The sequence below is a fragment of the Anomalospiza imberbis genome, chromosome 15 (assembly GCF_031753505.1).
Source record: "Anomalospiza imberbis isolate Cuckoo-Finch-1a 21T00152 chromosome 15, ASM3175350v1, whole genome shotgun sequence".
Taxonomy (NCBI): Eukaryota; Metazoa; Chordata; class Aves; order Passeriformes; family Viduidae; genus Anomalospiza; species Anomalospiza imberbis.
In genome coordinates this window covers 13,277,709-13,297,654 of record NC_089695.1, presented here as the reverse complement: position 1 = coordinate 13,297,654, position 19,946 = coordinate 13,277,709, and the positions used below count along the sequence as shown (strand labels likewise).

At 44.3% G+C, this 19,946-nt stretch overlaps 1 protein-coding gene across 1 annotated transcript in view; it reads right to left on the bottom strand.

The window, feature by feature from the left end:
• GALNT10 (polypeptide N-acetylgalactosaminyltransferase 10) overlaps positions 1-19,725 on the bottom strand; it is an 82,124-nt gene extending 62,399 nt beyond the window's left edge. The window contains exon 1 of the mRNA XM_068205977.1: positions 19,402-19,725. Coding sequence (XP_068062078.1) covers positions 19,402-19,575 — 174 coding nt within the window. The 5' untranslated portion in view covers positions 19,576-19,725. The remainder of the gene's footprint in view (positions 1-19,401) is intronic.
• Positions 19,726-19,946: the final 221 nt, after the last annotated feature.

The window sequence follows — 19,946 nt, the reverse complement described above, 5'->3', positions numbered from 1 at the left end:
AGAAGAAAAAAATCTTTAGTTAAAACAATTTCCTTTAATCTTGAACAGAGTAAGTGAAATATCTCAAGTTTCTGTAACAGAGGGCCATGCCCTGCTCATTGATTCACAAAACACAACATTTCCATATGTTTTAATAAATACTTCTATTTTTTTTTGGCTTAATGCTGAATAGCTGTACACCTGTTAAAAATTCCAGGTCAGCATTTAGTTATATGTTAAGGTACCTTTTCAAGTGTCCACCTTCCAGTATTAGCAGTAGAGGGCCAGTAAATAACACCATGCAAGACCATCTGTGGCAATATTTGTTCCAGTCTCCATATGTGTCTTGACTAACATCTGTGCCTGTCTCACAAAAGAATGTTTGCAGCTAGCAAATCCCCCTGAGAAAGGCAGAAAGTAAATTTTCTTGATTCAGACACTGAACATTTAATTCCTAAAACTTTATTTTCAACATTTCCTCGGAATACAGTGTATGTAATATTTAGAGCTGCTGGCTTCCAGGAGACATTTGTCAGAGCCCATTTAGAAGCGATAACATCTAAAACATCTGCAGCTGGTTATAATGCATCAGGAAAATAAAGTTGTCTGGCCTTAGCACCGTGCCCGTGTTTAAAGGAAAAAAAAAAAATCAAAACCATATGTCTGCTTTTAGTTTAGTCTCAAGTGATCCATATTTCATAAGGTAAGTTACTATTAATTTTTAAACTCCTGTGAATTGAATTCTACTAATTGGACTTCTTGGGTTTTTATAAAAATGCTTCAAAACACAACCCCTTAAAATTCCCCAAATCCAGCTGGTTTTGATTGTACCAGTCAAACATCCATAATCTTTCTGGTAAGAGGAACAAGGTCCAGAAGTTATCATAAAAATGCCACGGCTAAAATACCTCCCTTGGCTTCTCCCCCAGAAATAAGTTTCCTGCAATTGTTTTATTCAGCTTATCACCATTATGGGTGCACAAAATGACATCCCTTCCCAAGTAATTTACATTGTGGGTTTTAAATTTAAACTTAATCTCAAATAAATAGTAGCTTACTGCTTCAAAAGCAGTACATGAGAGCAGGGATTTTAAATCAGTCAGGAACTCAGTGCTGACCCAGGTCTTCCATTCCCTCTGAATGAAAGCCATTCAAACAAGGTGATAGGATTTTCCTGCTGCAAAGGTTCTAGAGCTGCTGTTCCTATGGCCCAAACAGACACTCTTGAATGTAAAGGCTAAAGTCAGCTTAAAAAACTTGGGCTACGAGGTAGGCAAAAATGTTCAAGTTAAATAGCAAATGTTCAGCACAATTTTGTGGCCTCCCTGCACAGCTCAACGTGACTAAGGACACCCACCAGCCAGATCCAGACCAAGAGCACTGGGAGAGTTATGTACTGCAAATGGAAATCCTCTAAACAAACACACAACTTGTACTCCAGATTGCAATGAAGTGGCCCAAAAACTATGTAAACCTTCCCCAAAAAATCCATCTTCCCAATAACTGTTGTTTTGTGGGTCAGAGAGCAGCAACTGTTCACACAGCCATGATGCTGCCTTGTCTTTTAAATGCAAGCAGCTCTAAACTTCATTTTACCTCTGCTGCCCTGAAGAAAGCACCTCTCACAAACCAGGCACATCTACAAAACACTCTGAAAACCAGAGCAGGAACAGAGGAGCAAGGCTTGTGCTAAAAACCTGACCTCTCTGGGCAAGATGTTTTACAAAGGAATTATCTAGCACAGTGATGGAAGAGGCTGAGCACAACGTATTTTGAGTTCTTACCTCCTGTGAAACTTAAGGGAGATAAACAGCCCTGTCAAACTTTGTTATCTTAGGAAAAGAAACATTTTTTCTCAGCACCATGGATTAATGAACTCACTGCCTTCACTGCTTAGACTCTGATCTCAGTGCAAAGTTTCTAAGAGCTGCCTCTCATCCTTCTTTCAGAACACAAAAGACATTTGAAGATTTGTCTTCTGCTCCCACTTGCTCCACAGATGCAGTTTCCCAGTAATGCTTTTTCTGACTGACCCCTCAGCAGGCTTTCCCATTACTTCACAGTAATTGTACAGCAAACATGGGCACAGTCATCCATTCCCACTGCTGAACTTTTAATAAGGAAAGATAATTACACAGCTTTTGATACACCAGAAGATTGCAGAGCAAACAGAAAACAATTAACATTTCACTTACTGTAAAAGATTTTGGGATGATGTATGTGACAACAGTGCTCTCTATAACCACACATTTGTTTTCAGGCCAAGTTCTAACCTGAAATGCTCTTCCAAATTCCAGTCAGAATTGGAACATCAACTTTATCAGCTCTTTCACAGCTGCTCATGGGTCTCGGCAAAAGCAACATAAACTGACAAGATTCTCATTCATTTTTTTTAACCTTTTGCAACTTCACAGAGCTGAGCAGCAAAATGCCAAAGCCAACTGCAAGCTCAGGAAGGCACCAGTGCAGACTATCTTGGAACCAGCAGTCAAGGTTTCCTAACCCTGGCTGAGTCAAGGAGACACTGATTATCATCTTCCTACAGAAGTTAACCACACCAGCCAGGAAAAGGTGACAACTCCACTGAAGCTCCTCCAAAATATCTGAAAATTGCAAGAACATCATCTATGCAGAACTGGGATTTGCAAAGGAAGCAGAACCAGAGCTCTCTTACAAACATGCATTTTAAGCTAAGAACTTTACTGCTACAGAAATCCAGTTCCCTCCAATACACAGCATTTTCAATTTGATACACAGAATATTTCTGGTTGCAGTTTGCCTTTAAAGCACTAGAAGCCTGATGAGAACCCAGAACAACAGCAGTCAGTCCATGTCAGTGCATACATCCAAAGTCAGGACAGGGTTTGGCTTTGAGGCTCTAACCACTATTTTGGTGGCAGAGAACCACCTCCTCTCACAGAGCTTGGCAGGGACAGACCCAGGACAGCACAGCTTCTCTGTCTTTGGCACTTGTCACCTTCAAATCACCTCAGCAGCACACTGAATACTTGCAGCACCACAGCTGAGTGAGCAAGCTTGCCACACAGTGCAATTTTTCTGTGTGATACAAAATCTATCATCTATGATCGCCCAGTCTTTTAGACACAAGTTCTGCAAAACAAAACAGCATTTTAGATGGCTGTTAGTCTATTGTCCTATGCAGCACTACCTGCTCTGACATACCCAGGGATTTTAGAAGTGCCCCAGAAGAATTTGCTGCCATTACTGCTGAAGAACCACAACTACACAATTGCAAAATCCTAAAGAGTGACTCAATAGCAGTGTCAGTTCACAAAAAGGCAAACTACTGCAGAAAACCCTAACCATTTGTTGAACTTATCTGTAACCCACAAGCAGCACAATATTACTTTGTAACTCATAACAGGCAGTAGATCAACTTTGAAAGGAATGTACAGCCAGCTTTCAAAAGACTTCTACAAAATGCCTGGAACATTTTAATAACTTAATTCTGACTTAGAGAAATCTTTAATTAACAGAGCATTTAGAAAGCATTTTCAGAACAATCTGGAATCCTGTGGAATGTGTTAAGGCCTCCAAGGAGGCCTGTTCTGCCTGAGCTGAGATCAGTCATGACTTAGAAAGGGAAAGCAGCAGTCAGAAGCAGGCAGCATCATCCAAACCTGAACACACAGCTCACCTGCTGTGTCAGTATTTGCCTCCAGAATCGCCCCTGCCATCTTTTATCACTTCATTTGAGGAATTTGCCCTGCTTTTTCCACAAAGATGGCATTACCCAAATCACAGTCATACAGGACTTGACTTACAAGAATTAACTGCTGCTAACTTTTACACCAGCAAGCCACTGCTAATCCATGCTCCAGCAAAAAAGCAAGTGAATTAGGTCAAGGGAGCTTAAGTGTTGCATAGCACTCTATATCCACAGCTCAGACAGCACTTCACCCATGAGCAAGAGCATCAAGTCCAGATGGCCAAAGGGTCTTTGTCTGGATACCAATGAACTTTCATTTACTCTTTAAAGAAGGCTTATGTCTTGAAATGCCTTATCAAGTACTTATTTAGAGGAGATTATACACTGCTGGGTGCTGTTTTGTAACTTCTTTCAACTATAACCTTTCCAAAGTACAGCCAGTCCCCTTCTAGCAATAGAAATGATGATAGAAATAGATGGAACAGCAAGCTACAGCAGAGATACCTTTCTCTTTCTGAAAGCTGCCCATCCAACCCATGCCACTGTTTCTAGATGATGCCTTACACTGAAAGATACCAAAACACCTCAGTGTTTACAGTTTGTTATACATACACAAAAATGTTTACATGACAGACATTTCCTTTCAAGCTGCAGGCCAGGAGAGAAAGCAGAGCTATTCTGACACACTAAACCAAGAGAGAGGACCCACAATCATCACCTCCCAGTGCTGCTTTAGTGCAGCCACCTTCTGCACCAGCTGCACATTCACCTACTGAGCCAGAACACAGTTCCCACCTTGGAGCTGGGTGGGAGCCTTGGGAGCAAATATTCAACCCCACAGACCTGAAACATCCCCTTGCTGACTCCACAGTGAAAAAACTAAGGCCACTCAGGCAATTCCATTAACACAGATTAGGAGTTTTGTGTCAGATCCATGGCATGCCAGCTTCTAGCACTCAGCCCATCAGCTTTCCTAGACTTAGAGCCAAGTTTTTGCCCATCGCAGCCCACTCTGTCTGTTGGGTTTGGGATTAGGATGCTGCCTGAGGAGCAGAGGAAGAAATGGACGTTTCTAAATCCCTCTGGAAAGCTGTTCTGCAGTATGTTTGCTAAAGAGCCTGTTTGATGTTTCCATTGTTCTGGCTGCAGATCACAGAAATCTCTTACACACTGCCATGGATTGCCCAAGCCATTCTGCAGACCAGCAAGGAGGAAATTTTCATAACAAACTGAAGCCAAGATTACTTTGAACCACAAAGGACACTTAAAACTCAAGGAGCTTCAAGAAACTAGGTGATATCTTTGCAACTGTCTCTCCCTCCCTGCTTTTTCAAGTATTTCTTAATCTTAAGACCTTCTGGAGGAGGTTCACTGTTACACAGAGAGTTCAGCCTCATTAGGTACTAAGCAGAATTGCTAAAGTCCACATTAAATGCATAAACCCAGACATGCAATTAAAACCTTGGATTAAATTTCATTAAATTTTAAGAGTATACTATAACCAATCAGTTTTCAGGTCTTGTCTGCCAACCAGTCTCCTCTTCTGAGGAGCCGCTGAGAGGTTTTAGAGGCTTTAGAAGCTTTTCATCCTGTGATTTCAAACAAGATCCAGGTGCACGATCTGATCTCATTATTTAAATCCTGACCCTTCTTGCTGACTGCACACAGCACAGAGCCAAAGCAGGTTGCACACACACTGAATGATGATGTGTTACATGCTGCTCCTGTTTAGGAAGCCAGAAGAGAATCCTAACTGCATAATCCAGCAGCACTGAGCACAAGCCCAAACTCCTTTGTGTTAAGCTGACAAAGTTCCTAAGCAGGATGGAAGGAAATTTCCTTTGGTATTCTCTTCCACCTCGTCAGCAGAGATCACTGCAGATGATGAACAAGTCCACAGTAATATCACAACACTTCACCAAGAGCTACAGCTTTCACCACCCTCAGCAGAAGAGAAAAAACCCCAGACCGTATCTGCAGACACAATGTGAATCCATTTCAAATGGATCCTGCTTCCATGAGCTGAAAACATTTTGCTGAAGACACCATGTCATTGTGAAGCTGTGACTCCCACATGAGGTAAGCTGGTGCTCCTCTTAAATGTTTTGACCTTTAACAATTGTTAGGAAGCAAAAAGATTAACTATAATCAAGGTTTCAAAGTCAGTTTCTTTCACAGCTCTGACAAACTAAGGAAGAGGAAAGGATCCATAAATCTCATGCCTGAGCCAGCAGATTCAAGAATGAAACAATTACAGAACTTAGAGACACCACCTATCAGACTGAAAACACCAAGATCTTTAAATACGGGATTCAGTCACCAGTGAAAATCCAGATGTCCCTTTCAGAAATCTATGCAGTACTGGTGACATAGTACAAAATCTCATTATTGCACTGCTGAGAAGATCCTTTTTTTGGTACAAGTATCAGCAAACAATCCAATTTTTAAGATATTTTCTACAGAGCAAACTTAGGGAAGGAAAATAAATATATACTTTCAGTTTGGGTTACTTTATGGGAAACAGTCTGCCTTTGGGTGTTTTACTTTCTCCTTGCAGATTTCTGACTAGGACTCCTGTGTGCTATAGAAATACAAATCAAATCTCATGAAGCCTTCACTGTTTCCTAAAGGGCCCAAATAATTTAATTCTGTTTTTCCAGTTATCTCAAGCATTATTCAAAAGCAAGAACTTTACAGGATAGCAAGAACCAGACCTAACAAAGCTTTTAAAACACTTAAATATGAGGGAGAACTCTGCCAAAAAAAGTCTAAATCAGGTAAATCACAAGTGTAGTGAGTTGAAGGCAGTTATTTTATAACTTGCATTTAACTGACTATTGCTTGGCTTCTTGCATTATTTCTTTAAATATTAATAGCCAAATGTCTACTTTTCAGCAGCAGTCTAATTTTGAAACCAGTTAGGTAATTATATGTAGCAGTCTAATATATCCTTTTTCTAGTTTTCAGGGATTCTCTAACATCTTCTGACTTCCCCTAATACAAGTTGTACTGAGCTGCTCTGACAAAAACATTTCAGAGGGGAAAACAAGGAGTTTCCATAAACAAATACTGACAAAGTTCAAGTACAGGCATCAATTGTGATAAAGGGAACAGAGCATTTTCATTTCGTTCCCATTTATGTTGAATAGCAAAAATTTTGGAGTACTCCAACGTGAGTGACAAGATATGAACAACAGGGTGAGGCAGCAGAACATTTTTACAGCACTTGACTGATGACTAACCTATGATGTGAATGGCTAAATATGCAAGAAACTTGCAAGTCACAAGGCTGTGCATCTTGCAGCTCAACTTCCAGCTTTGTGCTTCCCCAGTGGGGTCTGTGGGCACTGTCAGGATCTCATTAAAACAACTGGGTGTGACAGGCTTTTCACCTGGTTTCTAGAGGTCTTGGTACATGGTTTGTGTACAGTGGTGCCTCTATACTGCACACAAATCACTTGTACCTGTTTGCATGCTTTGGTGCCTGCAAAGAACACAGATATTTGTTATTTTGGATGGTCAAAGCAGGGAGGCAAAGTCAGCTTAGGGCTGTGGCTACTGCACTGCAGCTCTTGAGTAAAAGCTGTCAGTGGTCCTGGAGAAGGGCAGCAGGGTTCCATCCATCCTCCCCTTCTTCCCCCCAGCCCAGGGCTTGGAACACAAGTACCCAGTGTCCCACATGGCTGGTACAACTTGGGGCTGAGAGCTGTGCTCTGACCTCAGCATCCATCACAAGGTGGTCGATGCCAAGGGTGGCTCTGGGGGGAGAAGGAGCTGACAAATCCCACCCCAAACCCAAACATGAGCACACACCTCATGGGCTTGACTGGCAAGAATTCTGGACCCAGGATGTCAGGTCTGGAGAGACTCAGCTGCTTTCTGCCTCAGCCCTTAAATCCACAAATTCACAAAAACAGTTGGGTACCAAAGTCTCTCACTTCCTGTGGTTTTCAGTTCACCCTGAGCATACAAATACCTGCATTATGTAACACCTGCATAACACAAACAGCGATCGATTCAAAGGGAAAACAGTTTTCTACATGAAGAAGAAATTAAGGGGAACACACAGAGAAAGACAGCAGTCATCTTCTCAGTTAAACCTCAGTGATTTGGAAGACAGCATGTCAGCTACATGCAGACATCCCTAAAAATAACTATTTTCCATTCCTACCCTAAACCCGACCCATAAACCACTACATTTCTCACGTTCTGTCCATTCAGCTTTTTCTTCACACAACCATATTTCTTCCACTTCATCCTGCAGCACTGGTCCCACTAATCACTGACATATGCTCCAGCACAGAGTATTTCCTCTGGCATGCTCTAAAAAGAAGCACTGTCACCAGAGCAATATAAGTGCTGGCAAATATGGTCTGTCAGGTTTTGTTTTCAAGGACTATAAAAATAGACTTCACTGCATTAGGCTTGAAAACTCATACCCTCTAGAAATAATTTCTAAAACAAGTTTTCACATGACTTGTTATTGTTTTCCAGTATCCAGAGAGAAAATCTGTTCTTTTCTATTTAATTTCACATTTTCAGGTTAAGCCAATATTTGAGCTCTACTACACAACTGACAATTCCCAGCTAATTTATCAGCAATGCCAGTGCTCTCTGCTCATGCATTCATGACAATTCATAGCTTCTCAGATGCATTTCTACCAGGAGCAGGCACTTATTATAAAAATATCAGCACTTGAAAAGCCATAAACCATCAGTTGTTTCCACAGCTTAGGCCTCTCACCCAGGGTGACCAGTATTAGTTTATGCTGATAACAGCTTTGGCCAAGATGCACGGAAAAGGATGTTGGCACAGATTGAGGTTCAAGACCCTTTCTTGTTAGTTTGCAATTGCTTTGCCAAGGACTCTTTTTCTGTAATCAGCAGGCCCAAATTCCTATTTGCAGAAAATACGACAGTACAATGAATGAAAACTTGTTATGTTTTATACAGATTTTACACAGATTCTCTGCAGCAGCGAAAATCAAGGACAACATAAGTAGGATCTTCATACATTGCAGATAAGACTTTTCCCATCTTCCACATCCCCATTGGCAGAGCACACAATTCACATCTGACGATCAGAAACAATCTGGGACACAATGGGTCAAGAATCACATTTCCAAAAATCAACTGCAACAGCAACAATGATAACCTGGATAGTTCTCTGGTCTCCATACACATAACCAGATACAATTCTGCCAGTTTCTACATAAAAATCCCAGCTCTTCCAATACTTTGCAGATATTTTTGCAGTTTACTTCCACGCCCTCAGTACCAAGCAAGCAAAATAATCCTGAGAAATCTCACTCCAAACACTTTAACTGTACCAATATAACTTCTTCACTGCTGCGAGTAAGACCTGTGAGCAGATGCTGGTTTTCTGAAGGGAGACTTTTTTTCTAGGCTAAATTAGTACCTTGAATCAGTTTCCAAAACAGCCACACACACAAAAAAATAGGCAGTATGCAGCAACAAGATATCCATAGGAGTTTAAAATATTTCTGACACACTAAGCCACAGCCTGAGAATCAAAGGGAAGTGACAGCCCAGAGTGTAGTTGGTGGATCAGCAAAACCAACATGTGCAGGAGTGGAAAAAAGGAGTTAGTCCTTCTTACTTGGCTATCACACATAAAACAAAACACTGGCAACAGGCCACCAGGGAGATAAATGAGAAAACATAAGATAATCACAGGGTTCACTTCTTTTTGAGATCCTGAATAAACCTGTTACACAGTGGCTAACATGGATGGACAGGCTAAATTTAAGTGACCTTCTGTAATGTTACAGAAAATTACTTGCCCAATGAAAGCCTTTTATAACATCATTATGTCTGTATTTATCTCGTTTTTGGTGTTCCGATTTTCTTCACTGACGGAATATATTTTGCTTGTATTTATCTGAGCTGAAATTAGAGTCTCTAAAGAGAGCCACTTCCAAGGAAGCAGAGTTAAGATTAAAGTCAGTCTGACCAGGAGTGAAGGAGCTGCTTACTCTTTTAAAGATATTATAAAAACACCCAGAAAACAAACAAAAAGAAATCTTACGGGATGCCAGTCCCGGTTGGGGTTATTTTTATACCATACTCTAGATCAAAGTCACTAAGACTCTTATTTTTCAAAGGAACATCATACTCTAAGACATCTTTGAAAACTTTGGGGTAAGTGTTAAGAACACTCAAACTCTGTTTCACCTGTTTTATTTACTAAGAAACAGCTCATGCTTACTAATCCCTGTGAACATTTCTTCTTTGGACTTCATCTGAAGGCTGGGAAACATTAGAGAAGCTCAAGAAAGGAAAAAAAAAAAACAAAACAAACTAGTTCTTTGCCATCATGAAGAAAAATGGTTTCCTTGCTAGTGTGATCAACCAAATAAAAGTAACCTCCCAAATGAATCTGAACACAAGTAAAGGCAACTTACAGAAAAACAAGCCTATGTGATCTTGCACTGAGAAAAAAAACAAACAAGATTGGCTACTAGGGGGTTTAAAATATTAGAACTTCTGAATAATCATAAGCAGAGAGAGAACGAAATTACTTTCCTTTGAAAAGTCACCTTAGCTTGCACACATAGCTGCAAGCAAAGGATTTCAGGCTTTAGGGATCAAGCAGAGCAGAACTTTTCACAGCACCTTAAGCTTGTAAAAAAACCCCAGTTGTTCAGGAAGGCTGCAGCAAGGAAGCTCTGTGTGGAGGAGGGACAGCTGACAGTTATACAGATAAGATCTGGTGAAGTCCCAAAACATCACAATACCTTGACTAACAAAGACAAAATGCCAATCTAACCAGATCTTTTGAAAGGGAGAGTATTCAAACAAGAAATTCCATGCATCCAGAAAATTAAAATTCTTGCAGGAGACAGACTGATATACTGTTATTCTGTGAATCTTTTATTTTTATGACCAAATAGTTCTGCAGCAGGAAGACAGGGTTCATTTACAGGCATCCGAGTTTTAAGATCCGAGTTCTTTCTGTTTGAAATTTAACCCCTTTGCTGGTCACTATTTCAGTAAACAGCTGCATTTTCTGTGTATTTAAAAAAAAAAAAAATTCTCATGTGCCTTTTGGAAGTTCCACTTCAGCAGTCGCTTTGTGATCTGCAACCACAAAGAACAGGACAAGTTCTTTGAAAGCTACATCAGGGAAAGGTGTCAGGTCACCACTGGATCAACTATACATGGCACACACATGAGAAATACTCATTAGTGGTGAGGGGAGATGCTTTGATCAGAAATTAGTTACCTCTGGGCAGAAGCAATTTGCAGCCTAACACAGAAGGATGTCAGCATTCACTGTTTTGAAAGACAGTTTTTAGAAGATGCTTTCTGCTACTTGTGCTGGCTGCGAAGGAAAAAGGTATTAAAGCTGAAAAATTAATAAGAAGTTGAGACTGGAAGACACAGTCATCTTATTTGGTGACATTAAGAGTGAGCTTCTCCACCAAGCTGGGCAGCACAACAGAGTCAAGCCTTCCTAGACTCCATCCTCCTTCCCTTCCTTTGCTTTCTGTTTCTGGCCAAAGAAAAAAAAATCAAAATATCCACATGAGTTACAGGAGTTTGTTTAAAACAGGGTTTCCATTTTAAACCCTCTGAATGTACTCATGAGGGACATGATTTGCAGTAAAGCTGGCAGCCTGTGCTTCCAGAAAATGACAGAGGGACTAAATAAACCTTTTCATTCTTGTGAGCTGCAGAAGACATGCCATGAATGGTCATCAGCTTTAGGAAGATAACTTGGCAAAGTGGGAAGGCATGAAGCAGTATCAGAGGAAACTCCGTGACTGGGACAGGAGAGATTTGGTTTGTAATGAAATCAACAACTTTTCTACAGAAGCAAGTTTCTCCCTTGGATATTGGTCGCACCAGAGCACCGCTGATGCTCCACTGTAATTGTGGTTTAAAAGCCTTAATTATAGATATATGCTCTAGGGAGCTCTCTTATAACCTAGAGCTAAGATTAGAGAAAATGGAGGAACTGCAAAAGGGAAGAGAAGAGAGGTAATTATTTAGAAAGAAAAGCAAACTTAAGGACCAAAAAATGGTAGACCTCCCTTCTCTGAAGCTGCAAGTTAAAGCTTTATCAAGTTTATACAAAGAACAATAAGGAGACATGTCAAACAACTAATTTCTTGTATTTTAGGGGGTGCAGAGCTGCCAGCAGATCTCAGACACAGTAGAAGTTACTCTTCTACCCAGGCATTTGAAAAGGAGGGCTGCCTGGCAACTCTTTGTGCTCATATTGATTTACTGATCTGTAGCTTTCTCCAATCGTTTGCCAGACCCTGTAAATCTAACAAAAGAGGCAGAGTCTGACAAGTCAGCCATAATTTGATATCCACTACTACTTATATTCTTAACAAAGCTGTGTAGATAAACACTCCATTCCTTGTTGCCTATCCATCACCCATGCAGGATAACACAAATGCAGGAAATACCACCACGGGTGTTGGTTACACTGATAAAAAAGATACCATTGCCACTGAGAGGCCAGGCTTCACGTGGAATAAAGCAGGACCAGCAGCACTTACTGGCTCCCTGAGCCGTGAGAAGTCATGACCTGAAGGGAAAACCACAAGCACACTCTTCAAGAGATAACAGAGAATATGAAAGATTTTTCACCATCGCCAAGACAAAAGGCGGCCTGAAAGCCGAATGTGAATTTTAAAAATTAGAAAATGAAGGCTATTGTCCCTGGATTTGGAAATTTAGCATCACACTGTTACACTCTTGAAAGTGACTCAGGCACCAGAATTTGTTCAGGAGTCTGTGAAACATGATAAACAGATTCACACTATCCCTGAACTGCTAAAAATCCCCACCGACAGCTTTTGGTTCTGCAAACAATCTGGGGCCTGAAGGCAAGATAGAATGTCATTTATACAACTCTCTAGAAGCAGAGGAATCCTGGGCCAAGCTGTATCCAGAATGAATATGCAAGTGGCCAAACTGCACTAGAACTGACTAAAATCCTTCTGTCCAGGGAGAGGAGATCAGGTTAAGACAAAGTGCAAATGTTAGGCAGAAAGGCTATTCCTGATTTGATTTCAGAATAAGAAAAGAGAGCAAATTAAATTAACAGAAAGTAACTATTCTTAATCTAGCTCAGTCTGACTGAAGCAACATTTAAATAATATTTAAATGAATGACTACTCAAATAATCATTAATGTCTGCTTGCCATCACAGCAGACAGTTTTTAATCCATTCAGCCTTTCCAGTCTTCTATAGACAGTGATCCAGAAAAAAAAAAAAAAAAAAAATCTACACACACACACTCAGGTCACTTGACCTGAGGGGACCCATTACTAATAAAAAATTTCATATGCACAAAGTCACTGCAGCCACCTCTCTCCCTGAGTGTACACAGAATTGTGCATTATTCATGCTACTACTGAACAGAAGCACTGTTAAGTCAGGGTGCTCCACAGAGTTAACAGGATGGAAGCATGAAGCAGGATGGACACTAGAGAAAGAGAGTGTCCTCTGATGGCAAATACCACAGCAGCTTTGTTTACACGAGCATTTACACCGTGCTGGAGCACCAGGGAACTCGGCACACTGCACTCCGGTTGAGGTGCACTCCATAAAAACCTACCACTGACAGCTCCACTAAAACCCACCCGATAACAAGCTCACAGGCTGAAATAGCTGCGTTCATGGGCAATCAAAACAAATTCCTGCAGCACAATTTTTCTCCTACTGGTATTTCCAGCACACAGCAGAATCCCTCCTACCAACTCCGGATGCGCCCCACCAGCTCTGCACTTCCCAGAAGGAAGCTGAAGGCTGCTTGCCTTCACCTGGCACTGCAAAAGGCTGCAGACAAACAGGAGCAGCATGCAGATTTGTTTTAACACCTGGATACAATTTCCTCAAAGTTAGACAGGGCCTGCTCCTACACAGTGTAAGCAAGGTTACAGCTGGCTCCACAAGGAAGCAAATACAGAGTGACAGCAAGGGAAACTGCAGCTCTTTATCTTTTTCTAGTGACGCCTGTACCTGTATTCAAAGAGGGAGCGGAAGGTGGCACTACGTAACAAAGTCTGATTGATAACATTTTTCTGCCTAATTTCACCAACCCTCCTCACTGTTAATAAGTAACTTCCTGTTAGTTTTTCAGTCAAATACCTGGTAGTTATCTGCCAGGAAATCTGTAACTGTGGTTGCTCTTTAATCAGTTGTCTCTTGCAATTTGATTCATATTCTTTCAGGAAAACCACACAGCTCTGGAGATCACCACATGATTATGGTTTTCACCAGTGACCTAAAGCGCAGTCCAGATACCAGGAGCCAAAAAGTTTTGCAGTAGAAATCTTCCTACCACAAAGAAAGGTCACCGTTGCAGCAATTAAGTGCATATGGAGCATGTTTGAACAGTGAAACAGAACCACTTTTCCAATAACAGAAAGACCTGCTCGATGATGAAGAACAAAATATAATAAACCTTTCATTTTCCCGCAGCATAGGAGACCTACAATACAGCCCATTTTGTTCATTCAGCTCTGTGTTGCCACTACAACAAAGATCACCACAATGACACTTTAAGTGAAGGCCACTGAAAGCTTCAGTTTCTTTATAAACATATTTTCAAATTTTACCTCGCACTTTACAGCTGTGAGATGGTTTAGACACTTCACTTAAGCTCCCTTTGCCAATCACAGCTGCAGGACACGCTTACCTAGCTCAGGAAACCCTGCTCGTTTCACAAGTGCACTCACTGAAGTGATAAACTTCAGAGTAGCTCACATTCAATCAGTCACTCTTAAATTAAAACAGGCTTGTTCAGCTGTAGCACTTGCACTCCAATCCTTGCATGCCAATTATTTTACACTATACTTACAAAAACAAGCTTTTCAAAGTTTCCCTTTACATCAGCTGATGAGTGCCTGGCAAACACAGCTGCCAACACAGCAGTGCCTCAGACAGGAGCAGCAGCAAGGTTTAGGACACGACCATTCTACCTGCCAGAGGAACCAGCAAGCTGGTTGCCCAATTCCCTTCTGGCTGGCAGAGAGCAGAACAGGCATTCCTCTGATTTTTCCCAAGCCCTTCTCCTCCCTCCCCAGGTTTAGCAGGCTCCCTCTTCCTTATTATCTTTTGCCAACCACACCACAATGCTGACAAACCCTGACAACCTCACAGCTGCCCCCAGGTCAGAAGAGCAAAGCTGAGGAGGACGCGAGCAGCAGCAGCCTGGAAGGCAGAGCAGCATCGCTCCCCACTCAGTCGTCACCAGGGCTGCATTTTCAGCCATGCTGGCTGGAAACTTTAGGCTCAATGGCACTAAAGCCGAAGTTTATCGCCCCAAACTTTCCAACAGCAGCACCATCCCAAGGCATTTCTCAATCCCAAGTTTGCGGTTGGTTTCTCATTGGCAAGGAAGCAGCAGGAGGGTGTACCCCACATCACTCCAGCCGGCCGGCAGCAGAGGGCACCACACAATCACCGATGTGATTTATACACTTCCATCATGCTCCCGAGTTAATTTATTGTGCACAAATTACTGCTACAACAAGCTACAGGGCGACTCCATAAAGCATTCATCATATCAGATAAAAACGCACTGCCACGAAAGGCAGCTAATTTGCTACAGTGCTTTCAGCCAGCAATTCAAAGAAAAACCTTCAAGCTTAGTATCTCCCTGAGCTCAAAGCCACATTCCCAGAACAGCAGCTTTCACACAGTGCAGATCTCCAGCCTGACCACAGAAGAGCAGAGCAGCAGCTCTGCAGAGCACTGAAAGCCACATAAACACTTGCATTAGCCCAAACATAAGCCACCAGCCCACAGCCTAACTCATCCAGGGTTTACACACTGCAAAGCTACATCCACATCAATTAAACATTTGGGCTGAGGATGCTCAGCAGCCTCTGAGGCAGACAGCAGAGATCCAAGAGACAAAAGAATAGCTGCATTCCTTTTGCTTCTTCCTACCCCCACACCCACAGATCGTATGTTTTTACTTATTGAATAGCTGTTAAAAAAAGAAAAAGATGAATCTACAGAAAAGTCAATCTGCATTCCGTGAGCACGCTGAGACACACGTAGTGATGAGCAAACAGCACAGTCACGAAGTCAAAGCAGCTTCTAAGCTGTCAGCAGAAACACTTCAGTACCACGATGCCACCATCCCCATTTAATGCCAGACCTGTTACACACCCCAGGACTTCCCAGATCATCTCCTCTGCCGAGCCACTGTACAGAGTTGACAGAGGCCACTTCTGAGCACACAGCAGTGAAGTGAGGACTAACTCAGAGCTTGAGCTTTTCTAAGGAGATCTGCAGTATGACCTTGAGGCCAAGACCTTGATGACTTCTCTCCATATCTCCTCTGTGGAGGGAGAAGCACTCACAGAGCTGCAAAAGAACAAACCCAAAAGCAGAAGGAAAGAGCAGATAACTCACCCTCCTTATTAAAGCAAGACACTATTTTCAGCCACCATAATGTTTCCCCTGAACATGTAAATACAGAAGCAATTAGCTGCCTAGGCACTTCCGCAGAAACCATTTAGAATAATCTTCCCTAGAATATATTTACATCGTTTCTGATTGCTTAATTTTCTGACATATTTGTTTTGGGCACTAGAAAGATTAAATAAAGCCAAATCACCTATAGTGCTGTATATTGCCATCTTACTGAAGGTAACACACAGCACAGACAGACAACAAAAACTCCTGGGAGGTTTTAAACTTCAAAATTTTAGCAATAAGACAAGGTTCTAGGAATTGTTTTATAGCTTTAATTCAGCTCTTTCTTAAAACCTTTCCTCCTCTTCTGCTTTTACTCTGAGGGATAAAACTACTGACTGAAACAGCAGACACCATTTAAAGAGAAAGAATGAGCCTGGACAGAGATTTCATTGAAAAGCTCAAATCTGAAGCACATAGGAAATGTCCTCAATTCAAAGATTAGCTTGCACAAAAAGGCAAATTAAAGCCAGAAACAGAAGAAAATCTTTTCTGACTGCTCTGAATATATTTTTTCATTATATTCTCTCCTATCATCTGGAGTTTTTGTATTAAGAAGTCAGCTCTTTCGAACAGCTTCAGGAACAAGCAGACAAACAGCATATTCATTTACAAGCTGGAAGTTGATAATTAAGTACAAAACCCATGAATGTTTGTCGGGACCAAGGAAGGGAGGCTGGAACCATTGATTGTGAGGATGCCCAAAAAACTCTCTGCAGTCAGCTGGCAGATACCTCTATGACAACAGTAAAACAAACCCACACAACTAAGCAGAAAAACAAAATCACATTTGAGTTGTTTTTATTCTGCTTCATCTGAAATTATTTTTACCAAGACAGCCTGTTGTCCTTAAGGCTATGTTTTCCCTTGCTCAGTGTAACTGGAGCTATCATTGCAGGGCCAAATCATTCAAAAAATAAGCACATAATACAAATATATCTTCACTCACAGACCCCCTGCAGCCCATAACTCCACGTTAATTAGACTGGAAGATGAAGCCTTCAGCCTAAAACCCAGCAACTCTGATTTACACAAGCGCAGAGAGGTTTTACTGCGAATTTTCCTGCGAGCTGCACAGGCGTTTCCTGCCCAGCTCCGCACACCATCAAAACAAAAGCAGATCTCAAATCACTGACAGCTGCCATACTTTACAGAGACATAAAGAAAAATGGAGCAGGCATTGTGTACAACACGGGCAGCTCAGGATAGCTGAACACCGAGAACACTGCAAGGACACAGGAATCAGCAGAGATACTGCCTGGCTTACACCTACCCAAAGCCTACAGTCAAGGACAATTTTGGAAGAGCAAAACCACAAAAGCCAACTTTCCGCTTTGAAACCTCCTAAGAATAATTACCAACTTTCTCCTCATTACCTCTGGAGGACACATGATTTTACAAAGGTCTTCATTTCGCCCTAACACACGAAGCTATGGAGCAAGGCTTGATTTTTACCAGTCATGCAAAGTAGATTCCCTGCATCCCACAGCAATATAAGCATAAGGCAGTAACATCAGGAACTCCAGGCATGTAAGGATCACTAGGTGATCAAGTCAAAAGGACTTCTGCGCAGATTTCAGGATCTGCTGCAAATTTATGTTTTATGACAGGAAACAGCTGATCCCTTTCCTCAACAGCATGGGACAAGAGCATGGTTTTATCCAGACTTACACTAAAAAGCTTGAATTTGAAAAAGTGTTTCTTGGGGGAAAGAAGAGCTCAATCCCAGTTTGAGTACAGCTCTTTGAGAGCCTTCTCTCCCTCAGAGCAGAAATTGTCACAGCAGGTTTCTCCACCTTTACGGTGCAGTTACAGCAGGAAGTCTCCAAGGAGGGAAAGATTTAGACTATTAAGAGTTTTAAGTGGTTTTGAACAAGCAGAGCCTTTTAGAGTGGCAGCTGAACTTATAGTTACACAATGACATTTCAAGCTTTCAAGTCCCAATCATTCTTAATGGCACAAAGCTAAACCCAGAAGGGGACAAAGCTATTACACAGCCAAAAGTGAGTGCAGCTAAACTGTGCTTCCAAACGTCTAATTTGGGCGATCCAGCCTTCCTAACTCACACACTACACAGACAGGTTTGGCTGTTAAATTTACTACTACACCAGTGGGACAAGAAAACAGCCATGTGTTGCAACATCCTCAGGCCACATATCCGGAGGGCATCCCCTGCCTCTCAGGAAGAGTTATCCGCTTCTCTTTTCCCAAAGGAGCATCACTCCACTGACAAAATCCACAAGCTCCACCTGGTACTCTCTGCGAGCCCTCGCCCTGAGCTCTGCGGGGACGGAGAGTAACAGGTGATGTTTGCTTCCCACACCCTTCCAAGGCAGGTAAAGAGAAATGGCACGGAGGCACACCCCTGGGAAACGGAGCTGCCGTTCTTTTCTGTGCACGGCTGGGACGAGCTCCCCTGCTTCACTCCTTGGCGCACGATGCAAAGACCTTGCTTTATTTCCTTACCATGCTCAGCCAAAAAAAGGCAAGGAGACCCTCCCGTTCCCGCACCCGTGAATTGCCAAGAAAGTACTCGCGCTGCCCCTCCACCGCAGGCACAGGATACACAAACCAGCTCCTTCCCGGGGACCACAGGAGCCCACCCGGCTGCCCTCCCTTGCCCCCTCCTCTTACGCGGGCGGCTGCCGCTTCTCGCCCCCCTCTGTGATGGGAGGGGTGGCGCCCAGGCCCGCACACGCCCCGTGCGACAGCGGCTCCACGGGAGCCCCCCGACCCTCGCCCGGTGGCTCCCACCGGAGCCCCCCGACCCTCGCCCAGCGGCTCCACCGGAGCCCCCCGACCCTCAGCCAGCGGCTCCCACCGGAGCCCCCCGACCCTCAGCCAGCGGCTCCCACCGGAGCCCCCCGACCCTCAGCCAGCGGCTCCCACCGGAGCCCCCCGACCCTCAGCCAGCGGCTCCACCGGAGCCCCCCGACCCTCAGCCAGCGGCTCCCACCGGAGCCCCCCGACCCTCAGCCAGCGGCTCCACGGGAGCCCCCCGACCCTCGCCCGGCGGCTCCCACCGGAGCCCCCCGACCCTCGCCCGGCGACTCCCACCGGAGCCCCCCGACCCTCGCCCGGCGACTCCCACCGGAGCCCCCCGACCCTCGCCCGGCGGCTCCCACCGGAGCCCCCCGACCCTCGCCCGGCGGCTCCCACCGGAGCCCCCCGACCCTCGCCCAGCGGCTCCCACCGGAGCCCCCCGACCCTCGCCCAGCGGCTCCCACCGACCCCCCCGGCACAGCCGGGGCCGCTCAGCCCTCCCAGCTCCCCCACTCACCGGCGCCTCGCCGGCCGCTGCCCCCGCGGCGGCCGCCCCGTCCCCGCCGGCCGCTCCGCCGCCCTCCAGCTGCCGCTCGCGGTACAGGGACCAGAGCCCCACGTTGGGCAAGAAGACGAGGGCGGCCAGCGCCAGCCCCACCGCCTGCAGCAGCCGCTTCTGCTTCCGCCGCATCGGAGCGGCTGCCGGGAGCGGGCTGAGCAGCGGGATGGGGCCGAGGAGCCGGGGGGTGAGCAGGGAGCGCGGTCCGGCCGCCCCCGCCGCGCTCCCGGAGCGCAACTTTCGCCCGCGCTCGGCGGCGGCGCCGGGCGGCAACTCCGGCACTTCCGCTCCGCTCGCGCGCGGGGCGGGGCCTCTGCGACCCCGCCCACCGCCCGGGGAGGCCCCGCCCCGCTCCCCGCTCATTACCGTGCGCTAATGACCCTCCGCTAATGACCCTCCGCTAATGACTCCCTGCTAATGACTCCCCGCTAATGACTCTCTAAGAACCGCGCTCCGAGGATGCCGCGGCACGGCGGGGTGTCCGGGCGGGCGCCGCCGGAGCG